The sequence below is a fragment of the Rhinolophus ferrumequinum genome, chromosome 26 (genome assembly GCF_004115265.2).
Source record: "Rhinolophus ferrumequinum isolate MPI-CBG mRhiFer1 chromosome 26, mRhiFer1_v1.p, whole genome shotgun sequence".
Lineage (NCBI taxonomy): Eukaryota > Metazoa > Chordata > Mammalia > Chiroptera > Rhinolophidae > Rhinolophus > Rhinolophus ferrumequinum.
Genome location: NC_046309.1, coordinates 9,456,776 through 9,478,179, shown reverse-complemented (window position 1 = coordinate 9,478,179; position 21,404 = coordinate 9,456,776). Strand labels below are relative to the sequence as shown.

The following is a 21,404-nucleotide window of genomic DNA, read 5'->3' as shown; positions in this document are numbered from 1 at the left end:
ATCCAAATATCCATCAGCAGAAGAAAACAAATTGTGGTACATTCACTCAGTAGTAACACTCAGCAACAAAACTACTGACACATGCAACAACCTGGATGAAGATCAAAAGCTTAATGTGAGTGAAAGAAGCCAGACACCAAAAGAGTATATGCTCAACAACTGCCTTTATCTGAAATTCAAGAACAGACAAAACTAATCTATGATGGAAGCAACAGAAGTCAGAACAGTGGTGGCCTATGGTATTCAAAGACTGACTAGAAGGGGGCAAGAAAAGACATTCTGGGGTGATAAAAATGATTTATATCTCCACTGGAATCTTGGCTATGCAGGATATACATTTGTCAAAACACAAATTGTTTCTTACGATCTGTACATTTCACTTCATGTAAAAAGAAAAAGCAAATTGGGAACGCTGTGTGAGTGGAGTTTTGTCAAGGGGTGGGTTTCACTGTAGGGATCTGTCTGGGTTGTTCCATGGGAAGGTTTCAAGATGTCCGTACCAGTAGACCATCTTTTGGGCCGGGGAGGTAGAGGCCAGACTGCCAGCGTTTGGGGAGTCGAGTGGGAGAAGAGTCACTCACTATGTAGACTGTCACTTAATCCCCTTGTTTTCGGTATGGCACCCATCTCATCTCCCTCAGCTGGACTCGGTGTCCCAACCTTTGGGAGGTCTCAAATTTAACCTCTCAAACAATCAAAGCTCTAGTTTTCTGCATGTGTTAAGGCAGGGACTTGGAGATCAATTTGTGTCTGAAATAGACCTTTAGTCAAACCTGTTTTTAGTCTCATCTCCCTTCTCATATTCAGAGGGTCCCAGTGTCCCTGACTCCTGAGCTTTTTGAAGGTTCTGTACAAATAAGACCTGCTCCTGGTCTTGCCCACTGCCCACACAGGGGTCAGCTCTTTGGTCTGCTAAATCAGTTACCACTTGTGCATTTCCTTTCCAGTTTCCAAAACTTTGTTAGAATCTTCATCTCTATTATTCTCTTTGTTTTCAGGAATGTCTTTTTTTACTCTTTTGCTATCATTTTGGTCCCAAGAGGTGATAGTGGTAAGCAAGTATGGTCACTCTACCAAGTTTAATTGGAATCTTCATATTTACCTTATTAAAGTGAAACTGCTAGGTCAAGGGATATAATATTCAGAAAGCATAAACTAATCTATACTCCTAACATCAGGGCTCGAATATAGAATTTTATTTTTGCCAATCTGATAAATGATCATATGAAATCATAAATTATTTGGCAAAATGTGCTTAAATACTTTTTCACATTTTGAGATTACTTCTCATATTTTTATTGGATTGGCCGTTTTTATTTCTTCTTTAGTGAAATAACATGTTTTCTTTGCACATTTTTCTACTGGTCATCTTGCTGTCTTATTTACTCCCTACCCTTCAATGAAAAAATAAATACTATGTTGGCTATTTTTGTCCAATATTCTTCCAGGTATATTTCACCATTTAAAATCTGTAGTATTAATTTGGGGTTGACGTATTTCAGAAGTGACACCCCCATTTATTCAACTATTGTTTTACTTCCCTCAGTAAAGATTTATAGTTTTTCAAATAGAGCCATACCTCTCGAGTTTATTCTTAAGTTGGGTTGTTACATATGAGATTTATGTATTTATTATACATTAACATACATATTTATGATTCTATATGTGACTTAATTAAAAATCTATATGCAATTACTATTACTTTAAAAAACAAAACATTTTTCTATTATATCTGGACATATTGAGAATTACGTGAACTATTCTGTTCAAGAATATTAAACCCAGCATTTTATTATTTCTTAGATGTATCCCTTTTCCATTCCCCAAACACAGACCTAATTTAAGCTGTTAAATTACAACTTCATTTCTCCACTTAATTTCCTTTCAGTTCAAGCTAGACACCAACAGAACCATATTCCTGAATAATTACTTTAATTGAGACTTCCTTTCTTCTGAATAGCTGCTAATTAATAAATTAAAATACCTCATCTCAGATTTTGTGGGCTTTTATCAAAGGGCATGTACCTAACCAAGTTGTTTTAATATTTCCAACCAAGTGGATCTCCTGGCCCCACCCCACTAACGTCCACCTTTCCAACCCAGCTTCACCTAGCTCGACTCACTACATCTCCTCTCTTTATCTAATTACTCAACATGGATTCATCTCCAGATAGCTGAACTGGATGTGAACATTTTGTTTTTTTCTGTAGTTTTTATTTTTAGAGTATCCTGAAGTAACCTGGTAACTGTTTCTTTATTACTTCATTATAATATAATATTCTAATTTCTCTCTAGGGCTTTAGAAGCCTGAAAACCTGAGACTGTTTCTAAGACTTAGCTCATTCTATTTTTTTTAAGTGCATAAGAGCTCTCAAATGTCTGTAGTGTGGTGGCAGATCAATTCGCTTCTCAAAGCAGATAGTACCAGGCATTAAGATGACAGTTTCTACTCTTACCTCTATTGCTCGAATTACTTTAGAAAGTTCTTTAATAAGATGTCCAGGTCTAACATTGTCTGGAATTTCAAAGGCATGTTCGGATACAAGCTGTATTTGGATTAACAAAGAAAACACAACCAAAGTTACTTACACTTTGATATGTAAAAACTAATTTATTAAACCAATTTTCAGGTTCTCTAGATTTTAAAGACATAGCTAAATATTAATAAGGCAGGTCTCAGAGTTCATGTAGTTGGTGTGATACCTTCTAAGGAGACTCTCCTTAACTTATAAAATCTTCTTAGACTGAGTTAAGCATAGACTTGTCTCCCAGAGAATTATTGGGTAGCAACCTTGTACTCTATACCTCAAAGTCCACTATTCTAACTACTACTGTAATTAGTGAAGTAACTAATGAAGCCTAACATTTAATTCACAATACATAAGGCGCTGTAAAGGCGAACACAGGCACTGAAATAATCCTAGCCCCCTGGCACAAGACATATGCTATGGAAAGACGTACTGATTCCAAACGGAGATCCCTGATTCCAAATGGAGATCGGGATGGCTTCTTGGAGGAGGTGGGATTCAAATGCAAACAACTAGACCACATTTTAGTGAAAACGGAGAGCTCCTGCTTGAACCTTGACCTCCTTTTCCTTCGTTTTTACGGAAGTCTAGCAGAGGGATAAGGGTATAGGCTTTGAAGTCACAGAGACCCAGGTGTAAGTCCAAGCTCTGCCAGTTACCTTGGGCAAGTTACTCTCTGAATTGCAGCTTCCCCATATGTAAAAAGGGGATAACAACTGCACCCAGACTTCATATAGGTGCTTTGAGGATTACATGAGATTATGGATATAAAGACTAAGCACAGTGGTCAGCACACTATGAGAGCTCCAAGTTATTTATTATTATTTTACATCTACATGTTCATTTCTTAGTCAATACCCTAGATATACTTGACTTTCTTTCTTTTCCAGCGTAGAGAAATACTGAGGTACTTTACTCTCATAAATATAAACACAAATCAATACAATTGTATATATTGTAAAATAAAATGCAAGTTGTATTTAAAGCATGATTTTCATTCCCCCTAATACAGCTACTCACAAATGCTGCCACAACAGCATAAGGACTCTGTTTTCCTGACCTTGCCATAGAAAAAGTAACAGTTATTTCACCAAAAACAACTACTTACTTCTTTTTTCATCCATAATTTTAAAGCAGTATGCAGTGCTTTCACGCCCTGTACTAGGTAAGTTTGAGGCTGGAAACCATCTTCTCGCAGTTCTGTGGGAATAGAAGAGGAACAGAGAAAGGCGTTAACTGTTCTGAAGACAAAGGGATTAGCTTTAGAGTAACCACCCAATATCAAACCGCATAACTTCCAAATTAATTGAAAGGAAAGAAATGAAATAAACAATCGATTAGAAAGGCAAGAAAGAAAAAGAAAAGAGAGTTACATTAAATGTAGTTGTACTAAATGCTCCAGTTAAAAGAAGGCTCACAAATATAATGATGAGTAAGAGACAGGCCACAAAAGAATGTCAGTAGGAAGCTACTCATCTGACATCTAAGAATGGACGAAATTAAATTATTTTAATTTGTGACACAGGTGACAAAACAGAAGAAAAGGATTGTTACACAAGTCAGAATAGTGGTTCCGTCTAGAAGAGAAGGAGAAGGGTGCAATAGGAAAGAGAAGGGGTGTGACCAGATTACTGGCAAGGTCGTTTCTGCTCACCTTGGGCAGAGGTGACCTGAGTGCCAGTCTTGTCATTCTTTAAGCTATACGAGAGTGTAGTGTATGCAGTGTGCGATCTATACATCCACTATGGGTATGACACTTCACCATTGTAAAGGTAAATATATACACACATGCGCATGCCTTCTCTGGATTTTTAAACCAAACTGATTATCTAAAACTCACATAAAATATGTTAGATGTGGTCTACAACTCAGGTAAGTTGAAGCAAAAGTGAAAGATTTCACTTCTGCCCTGTGGCTAATTTAGTTACATAAACCCAAAATTGGTTCACTGTTTTATTCTTACTGACACTAAACACAGTTAAGAGTTTCATATAACCCACCCTCATTTAACTCTCATATAAGCCTGTAACAACAGTCTGAGAGCTGGCAAATCACAGGTCACAGTGGATAGTTAACAGGTCAGGGATGAAAAGACAACATAACATGGGGTAACAAGACCACCGTTCCTGTTTCCAGAATGAATGCCTAGGATGACAGCAACTGGGGTAATAGTAATTTGGCTCTAGCCTTAGTGGGATCAGAAGGACACAACAGTATTGCCAGGTATCCTGTACTGATCTGGCTGATGAAATGAAAACATTTTAAAACTTGACCTACAAATAATCCTTTTACAGTAATTTTTTTCTCTCTTTAATGTACAGAGGTATGTTTTCGATCAGACCTCAATAGTACTAAACTCTCAATTGCCCAAAACAAAGACTAAATCGTTATTCTAAGACTAAGTAATCTGCTGCTTGTGGCTACAAGAAGAATGGCAAGATTTTCTTTCAGATAAATTCTTAATTTGTTCTAGAAAGTTGATTGATGAGCCCCTCTTTGACATGAAGGAAAAAGCATCACCCCAGGGGTGGGTGGGTGGGTGGGTGGGTGGGTGGGTGTGTGTGTGTGTGTGTGTGTGTGTGTGTGTGTGTGTTGCTGAGAAGAGAAAACATGGAAAAAGTGCTTTGAATTTCCTGAGTACTGAATTGCAGGTCTCTAATCTGGAGGGTTCAATAATTGGGTATTATTTCCAGAAAACAAGAATATTTATAAACATTTTAATAAGGATTTAAAAGTGTTCCTATTTTTCTAGGCTTCTACTCGGACAGAAGACTATGAACTTGAAACTCCATTTTTTTACTTGAAACTATATATGGCAACTCTGTGGTCCATGGTAACCATAGAAAAATACCTGGAAACACTGAACAATTCAGGGAGTCGGAATAAGGGTGCATTTCTGGAGCAGAGATGGTCTCATGCACAAAGCACCTGTTCTTCCTCATCCATGGGACCCTCCCTCCAGTATAGACACCTGCACCACCGTTCACACTGAGTTGTAAGGTGTGGATGGGGTTCTGTTACTCTTTCCTTCCAAAGAGAGTGAGCCTCCCCGCCCCCCACCTTTTTTGAGCAAAGAGACCACCGACATTTTATCATTGAATTCTGTGCATGCTGTCCTGGGAATTAAGTAAGTTAGTGGTGTCTCTTTTCATTTTACCTTTTCTTCTTGGGTAACTTTTCAATGGAAACAGAAACAAATGTTTAGAATAGACTTTACTGTTTAATCTTTTTATATCTGTTCTTCCAGGAATTAACATAGTACCGTGTTTCCCCAAACATAAGACCTAGCGGGACAATCAGCTCTAATGAGTCTTTTGGAGCAAAAATTAATATAAGACCCGGTCTTATTTTACTGTAATATAAGACTGGGTATAATATAATATGATATAATATAATAAATATAATATAATAAATGTAATATAATATAACATAATATAAAATATACCGGGTCTTATATTAATTTTGGTTCCAAAAGACGCATTAGAGCTGATTGTCTGGCTAGGTCTTATGTTCGGGGAAACACGGTAGTAGCACTATTTGCAAACTGACTTGAAAAGTGGGACCACACAAAAACAAGACAACTATATTCTCATGTGCGTATGTGCATGAAAAGTGAAAAAAAAAAAATGGATAAAGTAAAAGGGTACATTCAGTTTCCAACATGACTGCTCAAAGATTATTAAACCAAAAGATAAAGCACCAGAATTTGAAAATCCCACACAAAGAAGGTAGCTTTCAAGTTTAAATAAAGGCATATTACTACCCTCCTCTTCCCCCCCCAAAAAAAACCATTTTTTCTTCAACTACAGACTCATAGCCTGACCTTCAGCTGGTTTGTGCTATAAGTACCTCCTGCTAGCTAGCCAGCATAATGGGTCATAATGATGATGGCACAAGCGCTACCTGATCCTCTCAGGACGTGAAGATTATTCCCTTGATTTTTAAAAGCAAATATTTGGGAACACAATTCACAACGGTCTCTGGGCTGAAACTGCATTTTCACAAGTGAGGCACTTGACATTGCTGACAATGTGTGCAGGCTACAAGAGGCCCAGGTGAAATGAACATTTCAAAACATTACCTGTTCTGATGCAGCTCTTCATACAGTTGCTTTATGGACTAGACTCTAATTTGCTAAAGAGGTTCTTGGCAAGGGGAAATCAAGCATTTAAAAAACAAAAATGGCAAAGGCCAAACCGTACTAAAAAAGGGCCTCTCTTTCTATCAGCGCTTTTAGTGAATTTACAAACATCAGCAATCATACAACAAAATGTACAGATTGTTAATTACCTTTCAGGGTTTCCAGCAAGTTTTTGGCTACAAACCAACATATGGCTTCAAAGAAAGGGAATTTGAAAAGATCTGGTGTTTTCAGCCTTTTTTCCATCTCATAACACCTGAGTAAGTACAATTTGAAGAAATTTAATATTAATACTAGCATTTCAAAGTTAAATGGAGGCAACCAACTTAAGGAAAATAAAATAGGTAGGCCACAATATGGAAGACCAATCAAATACAGTATATTATTTAGCCCCACATTTGAATAAGACTGAGTAGTGATCTGATCCAGGTCTGACTTTAACAACTTTGACAGTATAATGAAGAATTACATTGGCCTTCAAAAAGATCACGCCTTGGGATTTGTATCCTAGTCTTAATGGAAGGAATTTTACAAGGGCTCCACTATAATAAATAAAAGAATATGCTTAGAAGGCAACCCCACGTGTTGGACAACACTGCAACAGCCAGTCAGCTTTCCTTTAGGATATACGCAGCATTCGAGCTCAAGACCACACTTGGCACTCGTCAAGGAGAGCAGACAGGAACCACAGCTTGCCACAGTACTAGTCTTCTGTGGGAGGCCAGCCAGGAGCCATATTTCCCCCAGGGACATCTCAGGTACAAAGAAACAAGAATCCCACTTGGCAGGCGTGAGAGCTGCCCTGGCTTAAAGCTTCATGACCCACAGAGCCAGTATTTCTTGTAATAACTCCACAGACACATAGCATCCAGGGTTCCACATGGACAAACCAAGTTATAAGAGTCGCCAGATTCAGGAAAGCCCAAATATACGGCTTCGTACTAGGTACTTCTAGTTCTCCCAATCCTGATGCAGCTTATCAAGAATCATTTTTATCATAAGCAATGTCGCCTAGTAGCGTTCTCCTCCCATTAGGCTACCAGGATCCTGCACAGTTACCGAAAGGTCAAATTCTCATAGAGAAAGCGAACGAGCTGTTAATCCTTTACCGCAGCAAACTTCAAGTCGGTGTTTTGACAGCAATCCTAACGTAGGGCTGCCTTTCCCCAGCACCGTATGTCACCCCTAGGTCTGACTGGACTTAATTCATTTTCCTCACTGTAAAAACAGCCAGAGGAGAACCCACACATTTTTATAAAATTTTGAAATTTGGGGATATATTTAGTCTCAAACTGAATAAATTATTATTATTTGCTTTAGATTTGAAATGCATGAAGGTGTCCCCCCTGACAAAATTTTAAGACAATACTTTTGTTAAAAGTTCCTATTCCTAGTAATTTCTCAGAACCTATCTCCACGAGACCTGAATTGTATTTTTTTGACACTTTTAAACAATGTCCAATTTAAGAAAGGACAAGAAAGCCTTTAAATACTGATGACACAAACCTGAGCTGCATGCCGATGTTCAGGTTGTGCAGAAAGTTCCCCCCAAAAGCCATACAGTCCTGAGAAGTGAGCACAGCATGAATCCACCCTGAAATGGTTAAAAGTATATAAATCAGTGATTTCTCAATATTTAAACCAAATAAAGGTAATATCTACCTGTGAAATAAACTCAAAATGACAACATCAGTTTACTTCATACTCCAGTGCTAGACAAGTTCATGTCTTATAAAACCCATATTCATTCATACAAATATTTAATGAAGGTCTATTATATGCCAGGCTCTGTGCTGAGTTTGAGGAAACAAAAGCGTTGATCCAATTAGACAAAATCCTGTTTCAGGAGAGGTGAAGTTTTGGTAGTTGTTGCTGTTTTAGTTTCAAAACACAACCCAACTTTGCATTAAAGATTTTACTCTGAGACAAGTCAAATCTGGCTGGAATGAGGCAAGCAAATTTCCGTTAGTTGAACACTGAGCCTGGCTGAACACTTCATTTCCCTGTATCAGAAATGAGGACCCGTGGGGACTAAGCAGAGGAGGATCAGAGGGACTCAAACCGAGACCTGCCTCTAAAGAGGAAAAGGTAGATCACCCACATTTCATTATGGAGGGTTTGGGTGCTATAAATATAAATGTTGGCAATCAAAATGATGTCGTTTTCCCATAAAAATGTTTTCAAAGTGAGATTCATTTCTAAGAGAAGATGCCTAATTTTTGAAAGAAATGTCTATAGACTAAACATAAGGACTTTATGTAAGTATGAATGCTATATACATATATATTTGCCCATAAAAATTAGCTGTTAAAATAGATCCCATTTTCTTTATATTTTTCATTTTTTGAGCCTTCATTGTGAGACAATATCAACATGCTATGACACAATATCAAAATGCTCCTCAAAGACTGAGTTTTCAAGTGGTGCCCATTTGTGTGCTCAAAGGCACAAAGCCATGAGCTTGATCCTGAAATCACAAATTAGAAGTCTGTCAGCTACAAATCCTATAGATCAGTGATTCTCAATAGAGGCAATACTGCCTGTAATGGGTGTTTGGGAAAGTTTGGGGGCTTTTTTTGACTGTCACAATGACCAGGAAGCACTATTGTCATTTCGTGAGCAGGAGCCAGCGGTACAAAATGCAGGACAGTTCCACATAGTAAGAAATTGCCCTGCATCAATTACTCAGGACTTTTGAATTTCTGCTGGGCATTCATCTAAGTACAAAAACCTGTCATGAACTATGTGAGCTAGAAGCTATAACCCCATTATATATGCAAACGAAGTAATTTTTGCATGGTTTGGGCATAACTTTCCAGGAATACAACTACTCTATAAATAGAAGGAAACTGTACTTTAGTTTGTTTGGAAGTTTATCAGTTGCCAACCACCTTGGAAAAGAACCACAATGCCTACAGCAGTGGTTCTCCAAGTCTCCAGATGTCAGGAACTCGTTAGAATGCAAACTCTCAGACCCACACCAAATCTATGGATGACGCCCAGCAATCTGTGTTTAATAAGCCCTCAGTGACTCTGATGCTCAATGATGTTTGGGAACCATTAACCTACACCTACTCTAAACACTATCGAATTTGAGTTGCCAACCATACAGTTGTATGGGTTTGCTGGCTTATGCATTGAACTTTCATTCTGTCTTCTAAGGCTGCTGTGCCTGAGCAGGCACTTTTTGAAATGCTATTTTATTATAACTTATCTTTTCTTCTTTATATTGGGAGGAGGATGTAAGGGAAGAGCTTAGCCCATTCACAATGAAAATAATGATACTTATCTAGATTCACAAATTCTGGTAGTTTCAAGCATTTATTAGTCCATTTATTCAACACATATTCGTTAATTATTATATACATCAGAGGCAAGGCAAAAAAGCAGGGTCTGTGGTAACAGATCCTGTGACAAGGTCACCCAAATCAGAACACAATTCTCAAAAGCTCTGACCTGGAGAGCCCATACCCTGCATTGCTTCACTTCTCAAAATGACACACCTGATACCTATACTTGAGGCTACAGCTAAGGCTGTACTCAGTTCCTTCCTAGGGTCCCTCAAGACATACCTACTTGCCCCAGGACAGCAGCCTTTCACAGCAATGTAGAGCTGTCCAGTTATAGTTGAAGGGAACGTCATCAAAATTTTAAAATTTTGTGCAAAGGACATTATCAAGAAAGTAATAGACAACCCACAGAATGGGAGAAAAATATTTGAAAATTGTATGTCTGATGAGGGTCTAGTGTACGGAATATATAAAGAACACTTACAACTCAACAATAAAAAGACCAATAACCCAATTTAAAAATGGGCAAAGGATTTGAGTAGCTATTTCTCCAAAGAGATGCTCAAATGACCAATAAGCACAAGAAAAATGCTCAGCATCATTACTCATTAAGCAGATGAAAATCACAATGAGACACCACTACTTCACACCCACTAAAATGGCAAAAAAAAAAAAAAAAAAAAAAAAAACGACAATTACGGTGCTGGAGGGCATGTGGAGAAACGGAACACACTGTACATTACTGGTAGGACTGTAAAATGGTTCAGCCGTTTGGAAATCAATTTGGCAGTTCCTCAAAAAGTTAAATGTCAATAAACCACATGACTCTGCAATTGCACTACTAGGTATATAACCAAGAGAAATGAAACACCTCCACACAAACTTTACACAAATGTTCAAAAACAGCACAATTCACGACAGTCAAGAGATGGAAATAACCCAAATGTCCATCCACTGAGAGTGGATAAACCAAATGTGGTATATGTGTACAACAGAGTATTACTCTGCCATAAAAAGGTAATGAAGTACTGATACATGTATGTGGATAAGCCCAGTAAGCACCATGCTCACTAAAAGAAGCGAGCTACAACAGGCCGCATATTTCACACACAGATGAAACGCCCAGACTAGGCAAATCCAGAGACTGAAAGTACATTAGTGGTTGCCAGGAGCTCAAACGAGGGGGGAATGGAGATGTGACTGCTCGTTGGTATGGGCCTTCTCTGTGAGGTAATGAAATGTTCTAGAATTAGATGATAAGGTTGCACAACCTTGTTAATCGACTAAAAACCACTGATTTGTATGTACACTTTAAAAAGGAGAATATTATAGTCTGTGAACTTTATCTGAATGAAAATTAAAAAGAAGGCAAATGACATAAAATACCATGCCAAAACAAGTCTTAACTACAAGAGAAGCCCTCTAAGGGACAAAGAAGTGAAAAGTCCAACATCAGAATTACCTCTGAGGCTGTGCAAAGCTACTTTCCAAACATGTCAAAGCCCGAGGTGCTAATCCAAAGCTGACTCCATGTGACTGAGCATCAACTATGGGGCGCGGGGGTGAGGTTAAAACCTTACCTGTAGGAACAAATAAGGTATGTCCCTGCTTTACCACACACTTGTAGCATTTATCCACCTTATCGCCAAAGAACACCTCACTCTGGGTCACAGATGAACTCCAAGATTCATAGAGTGCCAAATTTTCATCTGTTGGCTTTATCAAATAAAAAATCTTCTCACCCTAAAAGAAAGTAATCACAGTTTTTGAAAAGGAAAAGCCATTCTTAGGATGGCCTACATTGATGCAATTTCCCAATGATCTAAATTAAGTAATTATCAGATTTTTTTAGGCTCAACAAGACATTTCTCAGACCTGATCAGGAGCTCGTAATAAGCATCTTCATAGGAACTAAAGCTCCCCCTCCCAAATATGACAAGGAGTCAATAAAGGAGCATTGGAGAAATAGTTACAGGAAAGGGGGTTTAAAACAAAAATTATAAACATCCTACTGATCTCATTTTCAAGGTATAGAAGTAAATAAATGTTAGTAGGCCCCAGGTTAGAGAAAGTCATCTCTGCAAACTTCCTTTCTACTAAGATCTATAATATAGTGATTATTTTTAAAGATCTGCAAATAAACTTCCTTGAATGAACGAACCCTTTGCTTTCTCATGGGGAAAAGGAACAGGCACTTAAGGACATAGCATCATATATAGTCCAGACAGAGCACTGCTGATGCATAGACATTTAATATAAGACGAAGATTTGGTTCTAGATCTGCACTGTCCACCAGAATGTCCTATGATGATGGAAACGGGTTATATGTGTGCTATCCAACACAGCAGTCGTAAGCCATAGCTGGCTACTGAGCACTTGAAATGTGGCTCGTATAAATGAGGAACTGAAATTCAAATTATATTTAATTGTCATTAGTTAAATTTAGCCACATGTGGCATTGAATACCACAGATAAAGCAAGGTGAATATAAGCTGCCAAGAAGAACTGGTATCTTTATGGGCATTCCTGACTTATCCAACTTGCTGTCCTAGACTAACCTTAAAGTCAGAGGCAATTATTATTACTGTAATTTTGTTCCTCAAGTATTTGATTCAGTGATTAAGTGATATTTGGCTAAGGGAAAGAGGAAACAAAAAGAGACAAAAGACTCAAAGAGGCCAACTGATAAAATGGGGGCAAAAAAGGAATCTAAATATAAACTTAGAACTCATGGCTCCTCTATTACTTGGGATTAAAAAAAAATTATAATGCTTAAAGGTAATGGATCCTACTTAAATAGTACAAAAACTTCCCTCTTTACAAATGTCATTTACAGCAAATGAATGCACCCATGGAAAAATAGGACTGTTATGTTTTTGTCAATAAGAGACCAAAGAAATACCCCAATCTTACCCAGAGGACATGGTACCAAACTGAAGTTCCACCAAAGTCAATGTGGAAATCTGTGTAGCTGTCTTGAACTCCCATTAAGCAGTATTTCTGAACAAATGGCTTGGGAAAGACTGAGTCATCTGGCCAATAATTTTCCACCCAGGAAAGTTTTCTGGCTATGTCAGGGACCTCCACCAATTCAGACATCCTTTAAGAAAACAAACACACACACACACACACACACATACGCCCACGTCAAGCAAATTAAAACTTCTTAAAATTGCACCTCCCATTTCAACCCAAACTAAGAAATTAACTGGAACTCAAGGTTAACAATAATTTAAAAGTTTAAAATGCGTGGTATTTCTAAACAGTCTCTGAGCATCCAAAGCAAAACTTACAACGTAGCTATCACCGTACTACTTTAGAAGTCACAATTATGTTTCTTAGTAAAATAAATTTATCATTTAACTACATTTAGCTAACACTCAGAAGGCTAAACCAAAATGTCCAGGACTACTCACTTTGTATCTGAAAATTCAAGGCTGATCACATTTAACACTTTTGGTCTGTTAGGATTCATGAAGTATTTAACATAATTGTGAAGTGTCATTTTGCTGTCTGCCTGCCTTGCCACATCAATGACATCTATCACTTTGTCACCACCTGCAGAGAAAAATTATAGTCTTATTATTGGGTTTAAGAGTTACATGAACAGATGCCCTAAAATATTTTAAAGATCGTATTTACTATAAAAACTACACAGCCTACACAACGAGTCTCCCTGTAGCCTTAATTTTTAAGTCCAACTGGAACTTTTGAAAAAAGGGATGGTTTTTGAAGGAAAAAATAACGCAATTAAAACAGAGCTGCATAATTAACACTGAGCATAAAAACTTAGTTTACAAAGCTTTCTACATACCAATGATTTCTTGGGTGCAGCTCATGACAAAATGCATTAGGATTGGAATGTGGAAACTGCTGTATGCTCTGGGTTTCCATTTCCTCATGCATAATACCAGGGGACTGATTTTTCCCTTTCACTTCTATAACACCTAAGATCCTACCATTGTGAAAACAGTCAGTCATTGGGGAACAAGTTAACCAGGGCAAACAATGTTTGCTTGCCTGGTAGTGTCTTCTCTTCTAATATTCTGCGTCAAGAAAAAAAATTAGTGGTTAGGAAGCAAAAATCAGTTCATGTTAGTGTCTGTGGAATGAGTTCTGAACTGGGATTAATTTGTAATTTTCCTACAAAACCGTCTGAGGTGTCGCTTACACACCATTGCACCATCACCCCAGGAAGCATAATCGGTTTTACAATGTCCTATAGGATAAGGTAGAATTCAAAATACAGCAACATTTAACCAACCTGAAACAGGAAACAAATAAATGCCATTTTCTTACTTTTATGTAACTTAATAAAAGTTAAGGAAGTATTGCCTAGTAGACTTTATTTTACACTTAGGAGTCAAGACAATTCTTTTAACTAAAGGGCTTTGCAGTACTAAAAGTTAGCTGTCAAGGAGTTTGATCATTTTTTCCTATACTTATATAACATTTGCCATTTATTTTATAGTGCTGTCTAGGCCAACAAGTTTAGGTTAAGCCTTAGCCTCACCCCTTAGTTTATCAAATATTCAAAATTAGCTGAATGTGAAGTCATGACATTTAATTGGATTTCCTCAGTGAAGCAGTTATCAATGAGAACTGTTACCCAATGGCTCAATAAAGGAGCAAGTTCTCAGATATTTCATGCACAGGAGATAACATATTGTAGTAGATGTACAGTTTTGAGTCAAGGTAAATTTGAGATCTAATCCTCAAATAATCTGTCTACTGCTGACAAGGAATGAGATCTACATGTAGTCAGCTTTATCTATTAGGTTGGTACAAAAGTAGTTGCGGTTTTTGCAAATTATTTTTAACCTTTTAAAACACAATTACTTTTGCACCAACCTTATGTAAATACCATGATGAGAATGAATTAAATGACTGAAAATGTCAATAATATTGAAATAGATGAAGGATTTCCCCCTTGTTTCTTATGCCTTTCTGGACCTCAACAACGTAATTCAGACATCATTAAATGGCAATGTCACCAAATCATTAATATAAACACAGATATGAAAATATCTCCTTTTTTTCACGGCTTTTCTCCAAGGAACAGGAGGCCATTAAAGCAGGATCCAGGAATCCTGCACCTGAATGCTACAGAGGCCTAGAACCGATCCAATTTCCCAATGGCGTCTTCCCAGTATCTGTAGCTGCCCCTCAGTAATAGTTTTTCAAGAAACTCTAGCAAGAAAGTGCGATGGCAACAAAAAAAGCAGCAGAATGAGGACGAGAAAATAAGAATAGGCAAAATGTTTCGTTTTGTTTTTCTGTAATTGTAGGTTTGCTGAGAACAAACAGTTTTCAACATAGGTGACACTGATTTTCACTTTTTGTGACCCAGGGAACCGAACTAAATTAACACCTTTTCATTCAACTCTTAATACTCTTAATACTGTTAGGACAGTATCTTTTTTGCTTTTACCGTGTTTTCCCAAGTACTTAATGGAATCAAGTTCGTACCTACATAACGTTCCACATCCACAACAGAAAAACTAGGTGCAGGGAGCCTGAGTCCTAGATCATCTAATTTGGAGACCATAATAGGGACTTCAAATCCATGTTTCTCCAGATATCTTTGTGTCAGCTGGCTGCCATGCATCTTTATAATGATTTCATCGGCACTAAAGAAAACATAAGAGTAAAATATCATCTTTGTTGGTAAGTGCAGTTTTAACCCTCTGGTAGTGGGTTAATTCTATACAAGGTTATTATCTAAATCAGTGGTTCTCAATCAGTCATACCTAATTCTCTTTCTTATAACGAATTTTTTATAAAGCCCGTTTTACTATCCAAAAGTAAAATTGATAGGTAATTACTTCAATACATATAATTGAATATTATATATTATATAAAATGCCTTAACTATAACAAGAGAAAAAAACAAATTAGTTCATAGCAAAATATATATTTCAGTATGTAAATATTCAGGTAAACTACACTAGAAGCGATAACAGAATAACAGGATGTTTACAATTAGTTGTAATGAGTGGTAGGAGTTAAGAGAAGTAACAAGATCAGAAGCCACTCAATGCTTGTAAAGGAAAAAAATTGGAGACAAACTAAACAAACATAGAGTGATGGTTAAGTAAATTATGCCGTACATATACACTATTGCATACTACACAGCAGTTAAGGAGTGAGGTAAATTTTTGTATACATGTGGAAAGGTATCTATGATATAGAGTAAAATCAAGCTGCACCACATATGCATAATATAACACCTTTTATTTTAAAAACTTAGATGAATATGTACACCCATAGATCTATGCTTTAAATGTTATTATGTTGAAAAGGGTCTCAAAAGACTTACACTAAAGTCTCAAAATAGGGGAGGAGGAAGATAACGTTTTCACTTTATTTTATACACTTCTCTGTTCATCACATCAAGTATGTGTAAATTAGTTAATTATTGTCACCCTACTATGGTTTTAATGATGTGAAAGTCTGTGGAGTTAAACAAAATACAACCAAAGATCTTTAATGGTAATTAGAGTCTGGACATCTTTGACCATCGTGGCTACTTGGGCAGAGAAGCCATAGGAATTGCTAGGCCAGGATTTTTAACACTACTCTTTTGGATCGCAAACCTACTTGAAAAAAATGAAAGCCATGGCTCTTCTCCCTGAAAAATGCACATTCCCACATTGACGCTAAATTGTTAATATAGTTTCAGAGGACTCATGAGCCTCTCTGAAGCCAGCACATAGACCCCAGGCTGAAAACACTGGCCCTAGGCTCCAAACCAATCAAGGAAAACAAACACATTTTTCTAATGACTTTGAAACTGATAAAGGAGAATATTTGAGACTAGGACCTTTAATATCACAAAAATCATGTGAAACCACTGTGTTAACAATGTGTTTGTTCTTTCTCTCGCAGACCTGAGGGAGCCAGCAGTAGCTACTTACACTTTTATGTTTCTGTTTAAGGGTTAAGGCGGAGGGAGTTAGACAGGAATCCTAAAGACTGAAGAGATAGCAAGGATTTTATAGTTACAGGAGCTGAAATAATTCCATAATAGGCTGCATGTGCTATTGTAATTTAAATTGTGCTTCCCCTCTTTAACAAGCCTGGAAATGATCTTGTGTAAAAGCCTATTAAGCATTATCACTTTAAATAGACATCAGGCCGTGAGTAGGGAATGATCTAAATTAGCATGATTAAATGCTGTGTAATGCTTGTGACTCTCTTTGAGCCACAGATAACTCAAATACTTTCCATGATCTTTAAAAAATCAAAAACTCAGTTCTGCTGCCACCAGAGAGGCTGAGCAATGGTGTGGGTACTTCAGGTAGACCTGAGGTGGAGACAGATACGGAAACAACTCTCGTAAGAAAAAAATAATTTGAAAATAGGAGTAGGTGGGGTATAAGGAAAGCAATAGCTGCATATCATAAGGAACAAAGTTCTGGGAACAATTCCCTTAGGTTAGTGTATATCAAACTTTTTTGGACTGACATTCACAGTTAAGAAATATATTTTTACATAGTGACCCAGTACACATACATGTAACAAAAGTTCCATGAAACTATGCTGATTTAGTCCTATTACTTGCAATGAGCCAATATTTTCTATTTCATTTTTTTAGTAAAACCTCAGTTGAGAATAATAATAAATAATAATAGGTTGCAACCTGACATTTGAAAACATTACTTGATGATGTAACACAGAATTGTACACCTGAAATCTATGTAATTTTACTAACAACTGTCACCCCAATAAATAAAAAAAAAAAAGAAAAAAGAAAACATTACTTTACATAATGTCAGTTTATCAGGTAACATTCTTGTATTTTCTTTGGTCAGAACAGGTTTCCATACCTTGGGAAGACTCGAGAACGTAATTCCTTCACAAAAGTTCTAGTTCCAGCTTGTACTGGTTTGGAACCATCATCAATTTCTGTGTAGTCATGCCTGTGCCAGTTCCTCCTCTTTTTCACTAGATTTTTAGGGAAAAAAAAAGTTTGGTAACTGGTGATACTACGTACTTTCTAATCATTATATTCTATATAATCGGAAATAACAAATGTTAAGTACAATAAAAACACATTTTTAATGCACTTCTAGGCTGAAGTAAATTTTACTTTATATAATGTTGCAATTACAGGCGATTAACTGTTTTTTTTTAAAAGTCTACTCTTTATTTCACAATGATTTAAAAACTAAATCAAGGAATTTAAATTAGTAGCTGGAGCTTTTTATAATATCCACATTACACATACTATAAAATCTCACAATTATTTAAAATCTTGATTTTTCACTAGGACATTAGGTCATAATATGATTTTTATGGACCATCCAAATCATCCTCTCAGGATAGGGCCTTTGATCCCATATTGGAAATCAATTTCAACAGCATAGTTCAGTTCCCTTCTCTTTTATGTCAAGATTTATTCCCCAAATAAGTATGGTTATGCTGACACAAAGAAGAGCAGGTGACTGCATCATAATTAAAGGAAAACAAGTGGGTTCACAGAATAAATAACTTTATGGCTACTTTTAACACCAAGATTCTGTGATTCCACAGCTCCAGGAGGCTACAACCTTGAAGAGTCACAGCAACAAAATCAGGAGACTTGGATTTGACTCCTAGTTCAGCCATAACTTACTCTGCCATCTTGGGCAAGTCACTTAACACATCTGGGCCCAGCTTCCTCAATGTGCAAATGAAGGGAATGACTGCTGTTTTCCCAACTGTACTGCGGGACCCTTAATAAAGGGACAGAGGGAGAAGAGGCTGAGGGGGGACTCTGGATCTCATTCCTCTTTCTACCAGGGTGGCACCAGCTACATATCCTTTGTTTGGTATTAATGTAAGATTTCAAGTGCTTTTTCTTGTTCGTTTGTTTGAAAATGACTCTTAACCTAAAACCTCCAGATTCTGGGTAATGTACTGATGTCTGCAACTTATTTAGAATGCATCAAAAAACCCAGATTGGACAGATAGTGGGATAGTTAATGGCCAGAAGACGGGGGTTTCAAGGTACTCACTGTAAATTTCTTTTAACTTTTCCTGTATGTTTGAATATTTTCATAATAAAATGTTGCGTGGGGGACACAACTCTATGAGTCTTAGTTACTTCAAACCTTCACCTTACAAAGATAGTAATAATATAATAATCCTGGATCCTCATGTGGGTAAGAAGCCACACTGAATAATCAATGGGGGTGGAAATCAGATTTATTCATATCTAAAAGTCTAAAAAAAGATTCCCAAGTAATTTATGGGAGTCAGACTCTCAGTATGGAAGAGAGAAAATCCCATTTTTAAAAAATCTCATGAGAAAAACTCAGAATCATAAAGCAACCTTCCTAGAAAAATTTCTTTAAGGCATCGTGCGCGCGTGCGCAGTTTTGTTTTTTCCCCCCTCATTTAAAATCCCCTCTATAATTCAAGAATGTTTAATTCCAGGCTTTTTTCCTTACATATATATAGATACACACCCCCATTTTATTTTCAACTGGGATCATTATGTTTATTCTGCTCACCTTTCTTATTATATCATGAGTATTTTCTCCTTATTAAATATTTAAAAGCAATTTAAAGGCAGCCTAGAATTATTTTAAGATATAGATGCATCATATTATAATTATTTTTTTGATTCTTTCTAAATCTTGATTTGAACAAAGTTGTGATTAATATTCATACACAAAAATCTGTTTCCCTCATTAATTCTTTGGGATAAATTCCTACAGATGCTAGAAGACTCAGTATTATAAAGATACTTGTATATATTGCAAAACTGCCTCCAGAAAAGTGGTAGGTAACTCACGTTCTTACCAGAGCATATGATAATTATGTTATTACATTGTTTTAATGTTCATTTTTGGAGAACAGATTAGATTCTAATTAGATTAGATTGGTTTAGACAACTAAGGGTTCAAACTCCAGCTCTGCCAAACAGCTACATGCAAGAGCTAGTTAGATCATTTTTCTCACATCATGCTGTTATAAATACCAAAGGAGATACACAGGTAGAGTACTAACTTAGCATAGTGCCGGGTACCCAGTAAACTGCCAACTGCTTATAAATGTGCTGGATGTTAACTGAAGGCTACAAATGTCCCGTTGGGCCAACATACTTGACACATAAAATCAGCCACGGCAAGAGCTAACTGAATTTCTTAAAGGACGGGGGCCAGTGAATATTTTAGTAGTGGCCGTAGGAAAATGAGAAAACAACTTGAATGGATTACACATGCCTGAAAAACACTGAGAATGTATGTTTAAGTGTTAGGTTGTTTTTTGATACCTGCCCTCAAACAGAGTTCTTAATTCCCATTAAAAGGGTAAACTCTAAATTCACCCTATTAAGTGGGTATTATACCATCCAAATGGTATCTATTATAAGGATTCCTGGGGAACTCTGAAAGGAACAGGAATCCCTGGGTGGCAAGCAAGAAAGGCTTAAGAGCAGAGGGAAAGGGGCCAAAGGGATTACCCAAGTTGGGGGTGGAGGGTAAGGTGTGGGGAAGGTGAGCCTTAAATCATGATAAAGAGATTACTGGCTCTTGGGCATTTTTCCCTATGGGTACTTAACGTTGGACTTCTGCCCAGAAGAGAGGCAATGCCTGGTCTTATGTTATTCAAGGACAAGCAGCACACGGAGGGCCAGCTAATACTAGTCTCTGAAGCATTGTTATTCCAAGTACAGGTCATGATCCAGTATGGATTGTGAAATCAATTTAGTGAGCAGGACAAGCTTTTTAAAAAAATTAAATAGAGTGCATCACATGTAGTAATATCTTAAACACTATTCTGCCTTGTAGTAACCCACTTAATCTTTCACTGAACGAAATTTAAATTATTTCACTTTGGGATTATATACTTAAATTCTGAACTAAACCTATTATCAATTTTAGTTCTGTTTTTCTTCTTTAGATTAACAACCTAGTATTATTCACTTCCTCCAAGAATTATACTCAGTCAATAATTATTTCAGGTTACATCTACATACTTCAGCGCCACACAAAATAAAAACCTTTAAAAACATTTATGACAAGAAATTAGCCAAATACACATGTAACAATTCTAACCAACCTGCTGACCTCAAATTTTGTACTGTGTAGTAACAAAAAAATAGGTATTCTGTATTTTACAAGGAAATACTTTAATGCATTCATATAGCTTAAATTTATAAATCCCTTACAAAGAAATGTGGTAAATTTTAACATTTCTAACAAAACATATGAGCAGTCAGTTCCTAGTAGTCTCTTTTTAAAAATTACTTGCCCATAACCTCAAAACAAAATTTCTGTTTAAAAACAAAAGTACTAGCAAAAAGGCTACAATCAAAATAAAGAAGTTGTATAGGTTATTACCTTCATCTGACTACGCCTTGTTATCAAGGCATATTCGGGAAAAGGTTCCTTCCAGTTCTAAAATGACTAAGTCTACAGTTTCTCCCTTTAGTTTAATGGACACAAAAACTCTAGT

At 36.8% G+C, this 21,404-nt stretch overlaps 1 protein-coding gene across 1 annotated transcript in view; it reads right to left on the bottom strand.

Annotated features, from left to right (window-relative positions):
* KDM7A (lysine demethylase 7A) overlaps positions 1–21,404 on the bottom strand; it is a 67,724-nt gene that overhangs the window by 14,302 nt on the left and 32,018 nt on the right. The window contains exons 3-11 of the mRNA XM_033098802.1: positions 17,789–17,906; positions 15,429–15,589; positions 13,376–13,517; positions 12,873–13,059; positions 11,540–11,702; positions 8,176–8,263; positions 6,819–6,925; positions 3,637–3,728; positions 2,457–2,546 (exon numbers count right to left, since the gene is read on the bottom strand). Of these exons, the coding sequence (XP_032954693.1) occupies positions 2,457–2,546; positions 3,637–3,728; positions 6,819–6,925; positions 8,176–8,263; positions 11,540–11,702; positions 12,873–13,059; positions 13,376–13,517; positions 15,429–15,589; positions 17,789–17,906 (1,148 nt within the window). The remainder of the gene's footprint in view (positions 1–2,456; positions 2,547–3,636; positions 3,729–6,818; positions 6,926–8,175; positions 8,264–11,539; positions 11,703–12,872; positions 13,060–13,375; positions 13,518–15,428; positions 15,590–17,788; positions 17,907–21,404) is intronic.